The sequence below is a fragment of the Orcinus orca genome, chromosome 14, assembly GCF_937001465.1.
Source record: "Orcinus orca chromosome 14, mOrcOrc1.1, whole genome shotgun sequence".
Taxonomy (NCBI): Eukaryota; Metazoa; Chordata; class Mammalia; order Artiodactyla; family Delphinidae; genus Orcinus; species Orcinus orca.
This window is the reverse complement of record NC_064572.1, coordinates 60,217,827-60,235,286: the sequence shown is the minus strand read 5'-3', so window position 1 is coordinate 60,235,286 and position 17,460 is coordinate 60,217,827. Positions and strand designations below refer to the sequence as shown.

Sequence of the window (17,460 nt, the reverse complement as noted above, 5' to 3'; positions counted from 1 at the left end):
ACCAGCCACCTTTTCCTTCTGGTTTTTTTCCCAAGGAGAAACCCAGGTAGCCACCACCTGTGAGGGGAAGTTCTTCTTTTTGTTTTCCATCTTCCCAAAAGTTTTTATTTTATATTTTTCACATCTTTATTGGAGTATAATTGCTTCACAATGTTGTGTCAGTTTCTACTGTACAACAAAGTGAAGAGCCATATGTATACATATATCCCCATATCCCCTCCCTCTTGAGCTTCCCTCCCACCCTCCCTATCCCACCCCTCTAGGTCGTCACAAAGAAGAGATCGAGCTGATCTCCCTGTGCTATGCAGCAGCTTCCACTAGCCATCCATTTCACATTTGGTAGTGTGTATATGTCCATGCTACTCTCTCACTTCATCCCAGCTTACCCTTCCCCCTCTCCGTGTCCTCAAGTCTGTTCTCTACATCTGCGTCTTTATTCCTGCCCTGCCACTAGGCTCATCAGTACTGCTTTTTTAGTTTCCATATATGCGTTAGCATACGGTATTTGTTTTTCTCTTTCTGACTTCGAAGTGCTTCTTGACCTGTTCAACTACTCTTCTTGCTGGGCTCTAAGCAGCCTTGACAGGGGCCCCAACTGATGGACAGACAATGTATGGGTCCTATGGTACCAACAAACCACAGCTCTCCTTGATTTGGCAGAGGTCCTTATCTTTTTTGGGTTGAGGTCAATCCTCTCTCCACCTGGATTTCCTGTTCACACCCATGACCATATCGGTCTTACAGTGAGCAAAGTGCCTGCTAGAGGACTGTGAAAGCCCAGGGTCTGATGTGGGTGGCCTGTGGTGCTTCTCTTCAAGCCCTTTCCTGGCCTTCTCAGTGGTCCTTTCATGACAGGACTGAATATTCGTTTTCATCTGTTTTCACCTGTCACAAATGGAGGAACCCTGGTGTGAGCACACTAGGGTATCTGCTGCATTTCCAAACCCCACTGATATTCTGGGAAGCCAGGGTAGCCCGATGGGCAGAAATAACATCTCCCGGCTGTGCAACTGTTCAAATCAGGGTCACTATCACTCTGGGGGGAGTCCCCTTGGAGAAGTGGGGTTGCTGCCATCTTGTCAGAGACTGCGTTGAGGGAAGGGAGGAGGCTTGCTGGGCCGAGGGCTTTGGTGCACCGCCCACCCCCCAGCCCCCTCCGCCCAGTGCTCTTGTTCCACCCTCAAGGTCCCAGGCTAAGTGAAGTAGGTGGCTTGGAGAGGTCACCTGGGGCTCGGGGCTTCCTTTCACCAAGAACTGAAAAAGCAAGTCTGGTGGGGCCCTAGGACCGTTTCAGCCGTCGGGGAGAGCGTGTCTGTGGCCTGGGGAAGGGGTCCAGGCAGCAAAATAAGATCCCCTCCCCCCTCTCTGGACCAGCAGCTGGGACTGCGGGAGCCGGGTGCGTGCGTCTAAGTGTGCGCATCCTCGCTCTATGTGTGTGTGTGCGCGCGCGCGCGCGCGTGTGTGTGTGTGTGTGTGTAGAGAGAGAGAGCTGGAGAGGGTCGCGACCTGACGGGTCCAACTGTGTGCTCCCCTCCCCCCGCAGCCCCTGCCCGCTCTCGGAGGTTCCACCTTTGAAAGTGTAAGCTGCTAGCAGCGGCAGCCGAGTGGTCGTCGGGAGGCGGGGTCGGGGAGGGGAGGAGGAGTCTGGCTCTGGTTGTGTGCTTTTTCGATTGATGGATGACTGCTGGGTGGGAGCGAGCGTGCGGGTGTGAGTGTGAGTGTGAGTGTGTGTGTGTGTGTGTGTGTGTGCGCGCGGGGTGCGTGCGCGCGCGGGGCCTGCCCATTTTCCTCCTCGCAGTAGTCAGTTGGGAGCTGGAGAGAGGGAGGGAGACGCAGCCCGCGAGAAACCGGAGAGGAGCCGAGCGCCCTCCGCCCGAGGCGTCCTCCCTTCGTCCGCGCACAGGCGCCGTCGCTTGGAGGAGCAAGGTGCCTCCCAGCCCGCAAGGGCGCAGCGTACAAACCCGCGGTCTCTTCGGTGGCTCTGCCCCGGGACTGCACCTGGAGGCCACCCCGGACGGGGATGGTAAGCGGCTGCTGCCGTCTGGCAAGCAAGCGGGACGCGGTGCGGGCACCATGGCGCTGACGACCTGGAGGGGGCCCTCGGCGGGGCTTGTCCGGCCCGAGCTCTGGCTGCTGCTGTGGGCAGCCGCGTGGCGCCTGGGCGCCACGGCGTGCCCCGCCCTCTGCACCTGCACCGGCACCACGGTGGACTGCCACGGCACGGGGCTGCAGGCCGTCCCCAAGAACATTCCACGGAACACGGAGCGCCTGTGAGTATGGCCCTCATCGGCAGCCCGCGGGGAGCCTCGAGGTTGCCCTCCCACCCCGATGCAATTCAGGGCTAAAGGTGGGGGCAGGACCGTAGGGGCCTGGGCTCTGCAGCCAATAAATGAGTCAGTGCTTGCCAGGGTCCTTCCCGAGCCAGAAGCCAGGAGCCAGGAGCGCCAATGTTTCCCTTTCTCGGGATTCAGAGGGCCCTCGCAGGGCTGCCAGCTCCCATCCTCACACCTGGGCCCTCGCGGGGCTGCCAGCTCCCATCCTCACACCTGCACCCTGCGCTCAGCACGGCAGGCCTTCCCACTGCGCCAGCACTTTATTTCTCCAGGGTGTCTGGGAATTGGTGCCAGAAAGCCTTCCTGGCACCCAGGAGGGAAGCTCACACTCACCAGGCACCATGTCTCCGTTTGGGCACATGGGGCTTGGGCTGTGTTCTGAGTGGGAGGTGTGCATGTGGGCTCTGAGGGCTTGTAGGCTGGTGATGGGCAGCAGGATGGGATGGAGTTGAAGGTCCTAGTCTCCCCCTTTCTCCCCATTGTTTGCCTCAGAGTCTTAGAATTTTTTCCTTCCAGATGTGAGGCATTTGTCCCCTACTACACATCCAGCCATCCCCAACCCAGGCAGACAGTGGACCTGAGGGATTTGGGTTTGAGCCTTGGGGTATGTTACATTCAGCACACAGAGAGGGGTAGATATGACCTGGATAAGGAGCCCGTAAATAATGCTGAGAGGTCGGGAGCTTGGAGTGGGAGATACGAGGTTAAAGATATTGACCATGATAAGTCATAAAAACCATCATTTCTCTTATGCTGTTGTCACTCACTTCTAAATTCTTGAGAAAACTTGGCCCTTTCTAGACTCACCAAATTTTGTAGAATGTGTGTTTGTGTGTGTGTGTGTGGGGGTGGGATTAGCATGTGTGTGTGTTTATAGACATATATAATTTGTTTTCCCAGATTCTCTTGCAGAATGTGTATCTGCATGAATTCCTGGTATCTGTGGTGTCACCTCAGTAGTGTGAGCCTGGGAGAGCCCATGTACATGGGCTGTGTGTGCAGATTTTTGGTCTCATGCAGGGCCTTTTATTTTTTTATTTAAAATTTTTTATTATTTATTAATTTATTTTTTGGCTGCGTTGGGTCTTCGTTGCTTCGTGCGGGCTTTCTCTAGTTACGGCGAGCGGGGGCTACTCTTGTTGTGGTGCAGAGCTTCTCATGGTGGTGGCTTCTCTTGTTGCGGAGCATGGGCTCTAGGCCCATGGGCTTCGCTAGTTGTGGCTCACAGGCTCTAGAGCGCAGGCTCAGTGGCCATGGCTCACGGGCTCAGTTGCTCTGCGGCACGTGGGATCTTCCCGGACCAGGGCTTGAACCCGTGTTCCCTGCATTGGCAGGCAGATTCTTAACCACTGCGCCGCTTGGGAAGTCCCTCATGAAGGGCCTTTGTGCTGCTTGCGGAGGTGGCTGCCTTGGGGGATTTTTGAGCTGGACTTCGGAGGAGGCTGCTGGCCCCTTTGAAATCTGCCTTCTCCTTCTTCTCACACTCCTGGGTCCCTGCAGTGGCTCTCAGGAAGGGTGTACAAATTTTGAGAACTTTTGAGCACATTTTCATGACTCTCAGCTGGTCAGAGGCAGAAATCTGGCCCTGGGAAGAACTGTCTCCTGGATCAAACTCCGTACCAAGGTCAGCAATTAGCACGTTTGCCCCAGACTCTTCTTGGCTGAGACTGAAAAATTCCCTTGGAGGTTTCAGAAAATTTGCAATCTAGGTGGGAATCAGTGTGTGTGTGTGTGTTGTGGCAGTGCATGGGGAGAAGTTGGAACAAACAGAGATTCCTTGGGGATCCTGTGTGGCCCTGGAGAGGGACAGAGGGTCAGAAATCTGTCTAAAGGACCCGTGAGGCTGCAGGGTCACCCTCCATGTTCCCTCTGGACCTCATCTCTGTTCCTTTGCCTTGTCCTCGGGGCAATTCTCCTGCAGCTGTTACCCTGGTAGCGGCCTAGGTCTGAGAATTTTAGCCCCTCTCCTTTGCTTTTGGATCTGAATTTTGAAGTCATTTCATTTCTTGCTCTCTCTCCACCTTTAGTTTTGAGGGTAGTGTCTGTTTTGACTTTGATGAACTCTTTAGCTCTTTTGCAATCAGAGTGAGATGGAAGTGAAATTTCCTGGTGTAAAGTCAGTTATTTGCTGTGTGACCTTGGGCAAGTGACTTAACTTCTCTGAGCCTTAGTTGCTTTCTATCAGGAAAATGAGGCTGCTGATACGTAAGGTCTCTGGTTCTTGTGAGGACTGAAGGTAATGTATGGGAAGTTCTTGGTACATTATGATGCTTGCTGAGAGCCATTATTATAATAGGATCAGGAGAAGAGTCTTGTTACTTAATTCAGCAAGTGTTTGTGGAGCCCGTAACTGCCCTGGGTGCTGAGGCTCCAGCTGGGAGTGAGTAAGTCCCTGCCCTGAAGGGATGTACAGTTGAGAGGACCGGGCAGGTGCACCTAACTGTAAGCTCTGGCAGTGTAATGGGGCTGTGGGGAGGAAGCTTTGGGATTAGAAGCTCTTTTCTGGGGTGAAGGAGCTTCCAGAGGATGGACCATTTTATGAAGGTACTTTGGGACTCAACAGTGGTTGGGTCGGATTTTGCCAAGTAGAGAGGGCAGGCAGCCCAGACAGGGCATGCAGGAGCAAAAAGCTTGAAGATGGGAGTGTGGCCGGCCTGCTGGGAGAACGGACCAGCTTTGCCCTGGGGCTGAAACATGCTGTGGAGTGGAATGTGATGGGATTTGAGACTGGGAAGGTTGGGAAGGGTCAGGAAGGCCTTTCTCTATCTGGATTTTTCCTTTAGAGACTTCAGGGTTCAGATCCAGGGGTAAGTCATCAGGTCTGACCTTTGCTGTGTGCAAAACTTCTTGGATTGGGAAAGGCTGGAGAAAGCAGAGGGAGCCTGCCTTTTCAACAGGCAGGCCGCGAAAGAGCCATTTGAAGAGGAAAAGAACATCCTGAAAAGAGGCCTTGAGCAGGCTCAAAATAACTGTGGCATATGCTCTCTCTAATCAATATGGGTGTCGTGCAGTATCAGAGCCTGAAACAGTGGCTTCTTCCGAGGCTGTGAAATTTTTATAGACTGCAGCTGTGCATTCGTTCGCCTTTTGTCTTCTGGGCAGTTTCCCCGGCAGCCTGTGAGGCCCAGCAACTTTATGATCATATATTCCATAACTCCGGGTCCAGCCCGTCTCCCCAAGTGGGAAGAAATTGTCACTGGTTTGCTGCAGGGCCTTCTGGGAAGAGGCTGTGCAGGCTCCAGAGCTGTTGAGGAAATTGGTTCAGCCAGAGGGACTGTGGGGCTGTTGAGCGGGTGGGGAAGGGATGCTGAATAATTCACTGCAGTGGAACAACTGAAGTCCAGTGCAAGGTTGGGAGTGTGGTAGAGGAGGCCTGGGGGCTTGTCTCTTTGCAGGGCCCAGACTCAGAGGGGCCCAGCCATGGCCACTATCGTTTTTTCTTCTACTCAAGGACCTTTCAGTTGGATTTTTTTTTTTCTAACTTAAAAAATCTTTTGGACTAGAGTGTTTAGGAGAGTGTGATGAGAGAGTGCAATATGTGTGGACACCACTTCTCCCCTCCACCCTGGACACTTGTATTCCAGGCTTGCCGCGGATGCCCCTTGTGGGTGTAGGATGCAGAGAGGAGAGAGGCCTGAGGATGGAGAGAGGGCCCTGGGAGGCCTGCTGGCTTCTGTTTGCCTCCAGGTCCAGCACTTTCTGCTGCTCTTTGGGCCATGGGGGCCTACACTCCTGCCTTCCTTGGTATGTCCCCTTGCCTCCTGGCCAGTTTGTCCACTGCCCTAGCTCCCTGCCCGCTGCTGAGGCCTGGGAAGCCCATGCCTTCTCCCAGCTTAGCCCCGGGTCTGGAGGCCCTGTTCAATGGGGGTGGGTGGTTTTGACCAAGGAAGGCTGCCCAGGGCACCCCCAGGCTGATTGTCTGGGAGCCTGGTTGGAATTCCAAACATTGATTGGATGGTGGCTGCGGTGAGAGGGGTCAGAGGGCCAGACAGAAGCCACGTCTGCCACCGGGGCCTGGCTGGCCTGGGCTCTCTGAGCAGGACTCGATGGGCTCTGGCAGTAGAGACGCACGTGGTGCAGGGGGAGTTGCCTCCTGGTGAAGCTCGTGTCTCTAGTAGCAGGTGCACTGGGCTTATTGCTGGGCTCTGAGTGACTGGTGGTACGGCCCGGTGCTGCCACTCCATGTGACCTGAGACCCAGTTTCCCCATCTGTAAAAGGGGATGACGGTTGCAGGTTGATGGTGAGGACTAAGTGAGCGCATGCATGTAGAGGGCCTGCAGGCGTGTTTGGCACATGGTAGGTGTTCTGCCTCCGGGGAGAGTGATACCTACTACCTCATAGGGTTTTTGCCAGGATTCACTCATTCTATGTGTGTGAAAATGCTTTGTGACTCTTAGTTTTACTATTTGAGAAGCTCAGGCTAAAGGCTTGAGGGTTCAGGTGGGGCAGGAGAGAGGGCGGTGGGGGGCAAGCATTTGAGTGTTGGCCGGACTGCAAGCTGGGGTCTGGCTCTCAGAACGCTCCTTCCCTGGACTGTCCCGCGTCCCTTAGGGTTTGGAGACAAGGCGCGGGTCAGTGACATGCAGGGAGTCTCTGCAGGGTGGATGGCTCTGGAGCCAGACTGCTTGGCTTTTTAGTCCCTCTCTGCCATTCAGCAGCTGGGGGGACCTTGGGCAAGGTATGGGGTTTAATTCACTCATTCAACAGATAGCTGTCTCTTGAAGGTCTGCATGGTGCCGAATGAATAGTCCCGGACAGAAATGGAAACCGCGCCTCTCTCTCCGAGTTTTAGTCCAGCAGGAGAGATGGAGATGAATGACACAATAGGAGGAGAATCACGTAATTGCAAACTGGGATAAGTGCTCTGGATGAAAGTGTGACTTCTCAGGCCCCCATTTCCTTGCCCATAAAATGGGGATGATGACAGGACCTGCTTCAGAGGGTGGTCCTAAGGATTAAATGTGGTGATGCTGGGAGAAGCACTTTGCACTGGGCCTGGCACACAGCAAGTGCCCAGTAAGTGGTAGTATTATTATTGTTATTAAGGTGACAGAGAATTGCAGGGCTGTGAAAGGAACTTGGGTGCCACTCAAGGCCGGATCCCAGCACGGCCCTGCTCTCTATTCCCTCATCAGGCAGCCACTGGGCGCTCTGGATCCCCGGGGAACCTTGGGGCACACGGAGACTGAGCTGCTCCTTTCACGGTGCCCCCTCTCGGAGGCAGGGGGCTGGCTGTGATGGCCCAGGCTGCCCGCTGCTGCCAGCAGGGGCGGCTGTGCTCTTTGGGGCCCGACTGAAGGGCGGCAGGGACAGGCAGCCCCCGCGTTGTTGGGAGCAGACGGGAGCTTGGCTGAGCTGCTGTCTCAGTTCTGTGCCGGCATTAGCAGCTCGGCAGGGCTCTTGCTTAATGGGATTTTCTTCCCAAATGCTGTAATTATCGCCATACAAATACTTATTACCCAGAGCAGATGACGGCCGGGCCTTGGGCAGTAGCCAGGGAGCTGGGCTGTGCTCAGGGTGGAGAATTGGCTCCTCTTTTTGAGCTCGAGACTCCCTCCCCTTCTCTCTGGATCCCAGCCTGCCGTGGACAAACAGCTGTTGGGCACCTGCCGTGTGCAGAGTGTCTGCAGAGGTCCAGGATATGGACTCGCTTCTCTGGGAGCTTGCGGCCTGGTGGGGAGAAAGGTCTGTCTGCGAAAGAACAAATGTGTAAGGATGCCCATAGGGACGTAGAGCACAGCGGCTACCAGCGCAGCCTTTGCTGTGAGAATGGCCCGGTTTGAATCTCGCCTTCATCACCTACCACCTGAGAGATCTTGGCTGACTCATGAGTGACTCAATTTCCTCATCTGTAAAATGGGAGCAACGTAGCATTTACCTTGTAGGGCTGTGAGTTCAAATGAAATTGTCCATGTAGGCATGGTTAGAATAACGTTGGCACGTAGAAAGTACTCCATCAATGTTAGAGATGAGGAGATGGGAGTGAGACATGGAGGAGGAGTTGTATCCCTAGAGTGATGGGGAGGTGGGATTTGAACTGGTCCTTGAAGGTTGGGCAGGAATTAGGTGAGTGAGCGGTGAAGCCAGGGCAAGGGAATCTGGGGGCATCCAGAGGTGAGTGCCGTACGTTTGGGAAGGAGATCCAGCTGGAGGGGTGAACGTTTGTGCTGGTGAGTTCTGAGAGAGAAGATTAAAGTAACGGGTAGGCTCAGGCCATGTGGCTGGGGAATGGGGAGCCATCCGAGGGTGTGTGTGTGTGTGTGTGTGTGTGTGTGTGTGTGTGTGTGTGTAAAATTTTATAATAATTTTTTTTTTACTATTCAGCGATGTTTAACAAATCTAGTTGTGCAAACATCACCACAGTCCAATTTTAGAATATTTTCATCACCCCAAAAGATTCCTTGTGTTCACTGTAATTTTAAATTTTGTTATAATTTCAAACTTACAGAAAAGTTGCAACAAAAGTATATCCCTTATCCAGACTCAATTGTTTATATTTTGCCCCCTTTGCTTTATCATATATTATACACACACACACGCACACACACCTTTTTTCCTTGAACCATTTAAGAATAGATTGGAGGCATAACTTTTTTCCTCTAAAAGCTTCGGTGTGTATTTTTCTAAGGACAATAAGGCTATGAAAATCAGAAAATTTAATGTCGATACAATACTATTATCTACTCCGTGGTTCATTTTAGAATTTCATCAATTGTGCCAATAATGTCTTCTGTAGCTATTGTTTTGTTCAGGTTCAGAATTCTGTCCAGGATCACACATGGCATCTACTTGTCATGGCTCTTTATTCTCTGTTAATTGGACCAGTTCCTTAGCCTTTCTTTGTTTTTCTTGACCTTAACATTTTTGAAGAATACTGGCCAGTTATTTTGTAGAATGTCCCTCAATTTGGCTTCATCTGCTTTTTTCTCATGATTGCGTTCAGGTTATGCACTTTTGGCAGGAATGCTAAATGAGCAACGTTGTGCCCTTCTCAGTGGGTCACGTCAGAAGACACGTGATGTCAGTTTGTCCCAATGTTGGTGATTTTAGCTCTGATTACTTGGTAATTTGGTGTCAGCCAGGCTTCTCTGCTGAAAAGTTACTATTTTCCCCTTTGTTATTAATAATTGACTTGCAGGGAGATACTTCCAGGCCATGTAAATATCCTACGCGTCAAACTTTCATTCACTAGTTTTGGTTCCACGGATGAGAAATTTGTAACTCCACTATTTCTTCTCTATTTATTAGTTGGCATTCTACTGTAAGAAAGATTGTTTGTAACAGCATGGACTTGTGGATTATTATTTTATTCATTGGGTTATAATTTGTAATAATGTTACTACATTATTTTGATGTTCAGAGTGTCCCACATTTGGCCAGTGGGACCCCTTCAAGGTGCTCCCGTGTCCCGTTGACAAGACCCTTTAAGCACTTGCCTCCAGGGGTTTTGAGTGGAGAGTAACAAGTGCAAAATGGTGTTTTAATATATTGTTTCCTGGCTTTGGTATGGACAATAAATGGAGGGAGAGACCAACTGGTTGGTGGTGGGGAGACCAGTTGGTTATGGTGACTGTGATTTCTGACAGCAGTTTTTCTATCACTGCTGTATTTTTGTTCTTTAAAAAAAAATTTAAAAAAACTTTTATTTTAAAACAATTTTAGACTTACAGAAAAGTTGCCAAAGTAGTACAGAGAGAATTCCCATACACCCTTCACCCAGCTTCCCCTAATGTTAACATCTTTCTTAATCGTAGCACGATGATCAAAACCTAGAAATAAACATTGGTACAATACTGTTAGCTAAGCTATAGACTTCATTTGTATTTCACTAGTTTTCTTCCACCAATGTCCTTTTTCTATTACAGGACCCAATCCAGGATCCCACATTGCATTTAATTGTCATTTCTCCTTAGTCTTCTTCAGCCTGTGACAGTTCCTTAGTCTTTCCTTGTTCTTTGTGACCTTGACATTTGTAAAAAGTGCTGGTTAGTTATTTTGTAGACTGCTCTTCGGTTTGTGTTTCTCTGGTGTTTTTTCATGATTGGATTGAGGTTATGCATTTTTGGCAAGAATGCCACAGAGGTGATGTGCCCTTCCCAGAGCATCCTATCAGAGGGTAGATGACATTGATATGTGTCATTGCTGATGATGTTAACCTTGATCTCTTGGTTAAGATGGTGTCTGCCAGGGCTTCCCTGGTGGCGCAGTGGTTGAGAGTCCGCCTGCTGATGCAGGGGACATGGGTTCATGCCCTGGTCTGGGAAGATCCCACATGTTGCAGAGTGGCTGGGCCCGTGAGCCATGGCCTCTGAGCCTGCGCGTCTGGAGCCTGTGCTCCGCAACGGGAGAGGCCACAACAGTGAGAGGCCTGCATGCTGCAAAAAAAAAAAAAAAAAGATGGTGTCTGCCAGGTTTCTCCACTATAACGTTATCTTTCCATTTGCAATTAATAAATATTTGCAGGGGGAGATACTTTGAGAGTATGTAATATCCTTTTTGCCCTCAAATTCTCACCTACTAATTTTAGCATCCATTAACGGATCTTGCCTGCAACCATTATTATCCAATTTTTCTTTTCTATTTCCCTCATTGGTTCTACATTTATTAATTGGAATTCTTCTGTAGGGAAGAAAATCTTATTTCTTTTTAAGAAGGTGGTTTGTTGGTTGGGTACATTGGGTTTTGAGTTTCCTGAGGGCAGGGACTGTGTCTCATGTATCTTTGTGTTTCCATCGCCACGTACATGGTAGGTGCTCAAAAAAAATGTGTGTTCAATGAGTTTTTCTTTTTTTAAACCTGTGGTAAGACATTTCATGATTCTGATCCTTGCTTTAGAAAATATGATCATTGTGATAGGCTGAATAATTGTCCTCAAAGATGTCCACATCCTAATCCCTGGAACTTATGAATATGTTACCTTACAGGGCCAAAGGGACTTCGCAGATGTGATTAAGTTAAGGATCTTGAGATGGGAGATGATTTTGGATTATATGGGTGGGCTCAACATAATCACAAGGGTCCCTAGAGAGAGAGAGGCAGGAGGGTCAGAGTCAGTAGTAGGAGAAATATGACGACAGAAGCAAGAGATTGGAGTGATGCCAAGAAGGGGCCATGAGCCACAGAATGCAGGCGGCCTCTCGATGAAAGAGGCAAGGAGATGGATCCTCCCCTAGAGCCTCCAGAAAGGAATGCAGCCCTGGGAATGTCTTGACTTTAACCTAGCAAGACTGATTTCAGACTTCCGATCTCCAGAACCGTAAGATAATTTGTGTTGTTTTAAGCCACTAAGTATGTGGTAATGTGTTATAACAGCAGCAGGCAACTGTTAACAGTCCTCACAGAGATTGGAGGGTACAGCACAGGCCAAGGCATGAGAGGAAGCAGGCCTGGACGGAGGCAGAGGGTGCAGAAAGAGCAAATGGGAACGTCACAGGGGACCCTATGGCCCGAGGCTGGGAGGATGATTTTGCAGAGTAAAGTTGGGAGGGTGGCTGATCCTGGAAAGAAGCCACGAAGTTAGCTTCTGCCTCTTTTGTCTGAATTACCAATAAACAGCCATGTGAAGAAATGACCCTAGAGGCAGGAATAGGGGATGGTCACTCTGTTGAGTGTTCAGGCTGGAGAGACAGTTGGGAGGGTGTCCTGGGGAAGTAATGGGACCCACGAGGGCAGTGAGACAGAGACGTCACTGGGAATAAAAATCTCCCGGGAAGCTGGTATAAAATGCAGATCCCCAGGCCCATTCCAGAGTAGCTGAGGCAGCAGGTCTTTGGCAAAGGCCATTCAGGTGATTCAGATGTGGGAGGTGCCCAGGACACAATCCAAGGAACACTGCTTGGTGCTGGGGTTTCCTGGTGAAGAAAGTACGTCCTTTGAAGACGCAGGAGGACTGCCTTTGGCTTCCACCCACATTAAGAGGGCAGCAGGAAGGGAGGGCCACCAGGGAGGAGCTGGGGGAGGGGCAGCAGCTGGGGGAGGGGCAGGAGGAGCTCCCGTCCACAGGGGAGCCTTGGCCTGACGTTTGTGGATTCCAACCTGGGCGATGCAGTTACTGCTAAAGCCAAAGAAGGCGTCTGGAGATGGTGGGGGGAGGGTTAACAGTGTGGAGAGCAGCCAGTCTGTTTGAGGATGAGGGCCAAGGAACGCTTCTGGAACTGCGACTGGGGGGTCACTGGCAAAGCTGGGCAGAACGGTTTCCTGGGAGAAGTGGAAGGCGGAAGCAGATGGTCGGGAGCGAGTAGGTGGTGAGGAAGTTGGCGGGAGAAGAGAACAAGCACGGGAGCTCCAAGGGGAGCCGCTCAGAGATTGTTTGCAGAGGGGCAGGTGGACTGGAGTCCCACTCGGGGGAGAGGGGGTGGGAGGCGACTGTGGAAAAGAGGAGCCAGAGCTCTGGGTGGGTTGGGGAGGGGAGGACCTATGACAGGTCAAAGAGCAGAGATGGAGAGCATCGAGGAGGGAGTTGTGATGGTGTTGGTGGTCACCATTCAGAGCCCTTACTTTGTGCCCAGGCTCCGAGCCAGGTGCTTTACCCACGTCCACTCTTTCACTCCTCATAACAGTCCTGGGAGGAAGGCATTACAGGTCCCTGAGGGACTGGTTCCTGGAGATCCACCCACCCAGCACCAAATACGATTCCAAAATTCCCGATGCTCAAGTCCCTTATATAAAATGGCGTACTATTTGCGTATAACCTACTCACATCCTCTCCTATACTTTAAATAATCTCTAGATTACTTATAATACCTAATAAGAGGTAAATACTACATAAATAGTTGTAAATACAGTGTAAATGATATGCAAATAGTTGCCAGAGCAGGGCAAATTCAAGTTTTGCTTTTTGGAACTTTCTGGAATTTGTTTTTTGTGTGTGGAATATTTTCGATCTACGGTTGGTTGAATCTGTGGCGGTGGAACCCCCAGATAAGGGGGATAAGAGTCTACTGCACTTACCCCTGCTTTGTAGATGAGGAGAAGATAAGAGAGGTGGAATCGTCTGCCCTGGGTTAAACAGTCAGCTGGTAAGTGATGCTCTGAGTCTCGAGGCTTTGAGATGTGTTTCTGTTTAAATTTTTTTTAATATAAATTTATTTATTTAATTTATTTATTATTTTTGGCTGTGTTGGGTCTTCGTTGCTGCACGCGGGCTTTCTCTAGCTGCGGCGAGCGGGGGCTACTGTTCGTTGCAGTGCGCGGGCTTCTCATTGCGGTGGCTTCTCTTGTTGTGGAGCATGGGCTCTAGGCACGCGGGCTTCAGTAGTTGTGGCTTGCGGTCTCTGGAGCACAGGCTCAGTAGTTGTGGCACAGGGGCTTAGTTGTTCCGCGGCATGTGGGTTCTTCCCGGACCAGGGCTCGAACCCATGTCCCCTGCACTGGCAGGTGGATTCTTAAGCACTGTGCCACCAGGGAAGCCCTGTGTTTAATTTTTAAATTTGACTACCACTCCACACATCTTAATAAGGCTTGGCTTCATTCATTCATTCATCATTCATTTAACACCTACAAAACCTCTGTCGGGGCTTAGCACTAGGACATAAAGGGAAATTGGCCAAGATTGATTCCTTCCTGCATGTGTTTACAAGGTGGACCCAAGTTGCAGGCTGGCACAGGGAGGGGTGTCCAGCCTAGGGGTAGGGGGTGGTGAGCAGAGTTGGGGGATGCGAGGAGGTGGTGTTGCAGGTTGAGGTCAGGGCCAGGGAGTTAGCTGCTGGGTGGCCTCTCAGGGGCCTGGGGTGGGCAGTGAGTGGAGAGGGGGCTGGCAGGCAATGGACATGGAGGCCTGGTGGCCACCAGGGATTGGGGCCTGTCTGTAGGGATGTGGTTTTGGGATGGGCCCCAGACCTGAGAATGGTATTGGCAAGAGCAAGGCCAGGCCTCAGTAGTGAAGGAACGGAGGTGCGGTTTGTGCCTCAGAACAGAATGCACCATGGAGTTGGGGTTAAGAGCTGGGCTCTGATCGCCTCCCACCCATTAGGATGGCTACTATAAAAAAACTGGGAAATGACAAATGGTGGCGAGGATGTGGAGAAATTGGAACCATTGTGTGTTGTTTCTGGGAATGTAAAATGGTGCGACTGCTGTGGAAAACAGTATGAAGGTTCCTCAAAAAGTTAAACATAGAATTAGCATATGATCCAGCAAGTTCACTTCTGGGTATATACCCAAAAGAATTGAAAGCAGCGTCTCAAAGGTATTTGTATACTCATGTTCATAGCTGGATTATTCACGATAGCTGAAGGGTGGAAGCAACCCAAGTGTCCACTGTTGGATGAATGGATAAACAAAACTTGTAGACGTGCAATGGAATATTATTCCGCCTTAAAAAGGAAGGGAATTCTGACACATGCTACGCCATGGATGAACCCTGAGGACGTTGTGAAATAAGCCAGTCCCCTTGTCTGAGGCACCAGAGCAGTCAAATTCGTAGAGACAGAAAGTAGCATGGTGGCTACCAGGGGCTTTGGGAGAGAGGAAGGGGAAGTTACCGTTTAACAGGTACAGAGTTTCAGTTTTGCAGGCTGAAAAAGTTCTGGAGATCTGTCGTACAACAATGTGAATGTACTTAACACTACTGAGCTCTGCACTTCAAAACGGTTAAAATGGTAAATTTTGTTATGTGTATTTTATAGCAATTAAAAAAAAAAAAAAAAGACCTGGGCCCTGGAGTCAGACATGCTAGGGTTCAAGTCTTGCCTTTTCAACCTACTTACCAGCTGGCTGAACTTGAGCTGGTTACTTAAATTCTTTATGCCTCAGTTTCCTCATCTGAAAATCAAGACTGATAGCAAACCTTTGAACCGGGTGGTATTATGAGGCTTAAATGAGCTGGCTTGGCTGTGATAGTATAGATACTGCTAGTACTCAAGCCAAGGAAACAAGATGGGAGCCAGGAGCCTGGGCAGAGCAGGATCCGTAGGAAATCTGCTGTGGTGTGAGGCCCCTGACTACTCATCCCTGGGACTTCTTGATTCATCACACGGTGGAGGGTGACCCCAGCCCTGGGGTTGGTGCCAGGCCTGTGGGCTCTGCTGAGGGGGTGGAGGAGCCTCTGGATCATGACCCACTGAGGCTTGAGGAAGGCTTGGGGCTGATGGGAGGATGCGCCGGCCTCGGCTGTGATGTGCTGGCAGCAGCCAGGCTCCTTGGGCAGGATAGTTCAGCTTACATTTAGTGAGCAACTACTGTGTGCCAGGCACCCCCACAGGTGCTGGCTTACAGATGTGGCCTCTGCCTCTCACAGCTTGGCAGGGGAGACTGGCCTTTAAGGCCAGTCATATATACTTTTTTATTCTGTAATTTTTTAAAAAAATTATTTTTTAATTTATTTTTGGCTGCATTGGGTCTTCGTTGCTGCCCATGGGCTTCCTCTAGTTGTGGTGAGCGGGGGCTACTCTTTGTTGTGGTGCATGGATTTCCCATTTTGGGGAGCACGGGCTTAGTTGCTCTGGGACATGTGGGAGCTTCCTGGACCAGAGCTCAAACCTGTGTGCCCTGCATTGGCAGGCGGATTCTTAACCACTGCGCCACCAGGGAAGTCCCCAAAGGACCTCATATTAAATGCACAAATCAAAATGCCAGCTCTGGAGGAGGAGCTGAGTGAACACCTGTGGGGAGGGTGGTTTAGAGGAGGGGACATTTAAACTGAGGCCTGAAGGATGTTGGGAGTAAGCCAGCTGTGGGTTACTCTGTGGGCTCTGGATCAGAGCCCAGCTGGCCCTGGCAAAGGCCCTGAGGCAGAAGAGCTGGTTGTTGAAAGTGGAGGAGCAGGGTGGCTGAAGCCCTGGGGGCTGGTATTTTCCTAACAAGGGAACTGAGGAAAAATCAGTCTTTTAACCTGTGGGCTATGGAATGGTTGTTGGTAAAACAGCAGCCTCCTCTCTGTGTGAAGCTTTCCTTGGCTGATGTCCATTTGGGGAGAGCATTTCTTAATGAGTGTGGGTTTTTTTTTTTTTGAGTCAGGGAGCAGGGAAACATGGAAAACTCACCCAACCCAGTGCTATTTAGAATATGTCAGCTTGAATGCAAATTTATTCTTGCATTCAAGAAATACTTACTAAAACATCTATCAGGTAACAGGTGCCAGGTACTACGTTAGGCCCTGGAGATACAATAATGAGAAAAAACTGGCACAGTCCGTGTCCTCAAGGAGCTTATACATGGGGAGGGGTAGAGATATCAGTCAAGGAAGGTCCCAAATCCATATAAAATTGCCCCTGATTTGTGCTGCAGAGGAGAGGGTTAGAGTGCCCTGTGGGCCTGTGATAGGGAGGTTGGACCAATTGGAAGGAAAAGTTGGAGTGAGTTAGGCAAAGTGGAAGGAGGGAGCAGTGCAGGCAGAGGGAATGGCAAGTTCAAAGGCCCTGCCACCAGAGGGAGCAAATCAGAACAGGGAGAGTGGGGCGGGCCACATGGGGTTTGTGGTCGGTGTTAAGGAGAGTTTTGTCTTGATTCCAAGAGTGATGGGGGTTCATTGAAGGGCTTAAGTGGGGAGTGACACGATCAGATTTGCATCTTGAAAAGATCACTCTGGCTGTGGCCTGGAGAACAGATTGGAGGGGAGCCAGAGGGAAGGTGGGGAGCCCAGTTAGGTGGCTCTGGGCGCTCCATGCAGCCAGTCCACCTGCAGGTTGGGGTGTGGGCCTGTCTACCTCTGTCGGGCGGCAGCTGGGTAGGGACATTCTTCATTGCCTTGGTTCTCCTGTCTGACTTTGCAGACACTGAGTGCTGTGGATTTGGCCAGGGTAAGATTTCAAAGGACAGCGCTGAGGAATACAGTTCCCCAGCTCGGAGGCCAGTCTCATTCACAGTCAGAGCGTGCGTGTTTATTTTTTGGAGACCTGGCAGGAAGGGAATTTAGAGGTCAGCTGAGCCTCCCCATCACCATTGCAGTTTGGGCCCTTGGGGAGGAACCAGCACCAGGAGCGGTTGCCTTCCCAGCCAACCGTGAGAAATGCTTGTGAAGGGCGTGCAGCCCCCAGAGCGCCCCAAGCGGGGCCCAGGGTGTCTATTCCTACAGCTTTAGGAAATCCAGTGGTTTCTTTCGGTTTATCACAAACACCCAGTTGCTGGGGACCAGATTCTTGTTTCCCGAGAGGATTCGAGAAATCCTGGTGTGTTTTTGTTTTTCCC

The 17,460-nt window shown here is 50.8% G+C and overlaps 1 protein-coding gene across 1 annotated transcript in view; it reads left to right on the top strand.

The window, feature by feature from the left end:
• Positions 1-372: 372 nt before the first annotated feature.
• Positions 373-17,460, top strand: part of SLIT1 (slit guidance ligand 1) — a 173,542-nt gene continuing 156,454 nt past the window's right edge. The window contains exon 1 of the mRNA XM_049697446.1: positions 373-2,270. Coding sequence (XP_049553403.1) covers positions 1,678-2,270 — 593 coding nt within the window. The 5' untranslated portion in view covers positions 373-1,677. The remainder of the gene's footprint in view (positions 2,271-17,460) is intronic.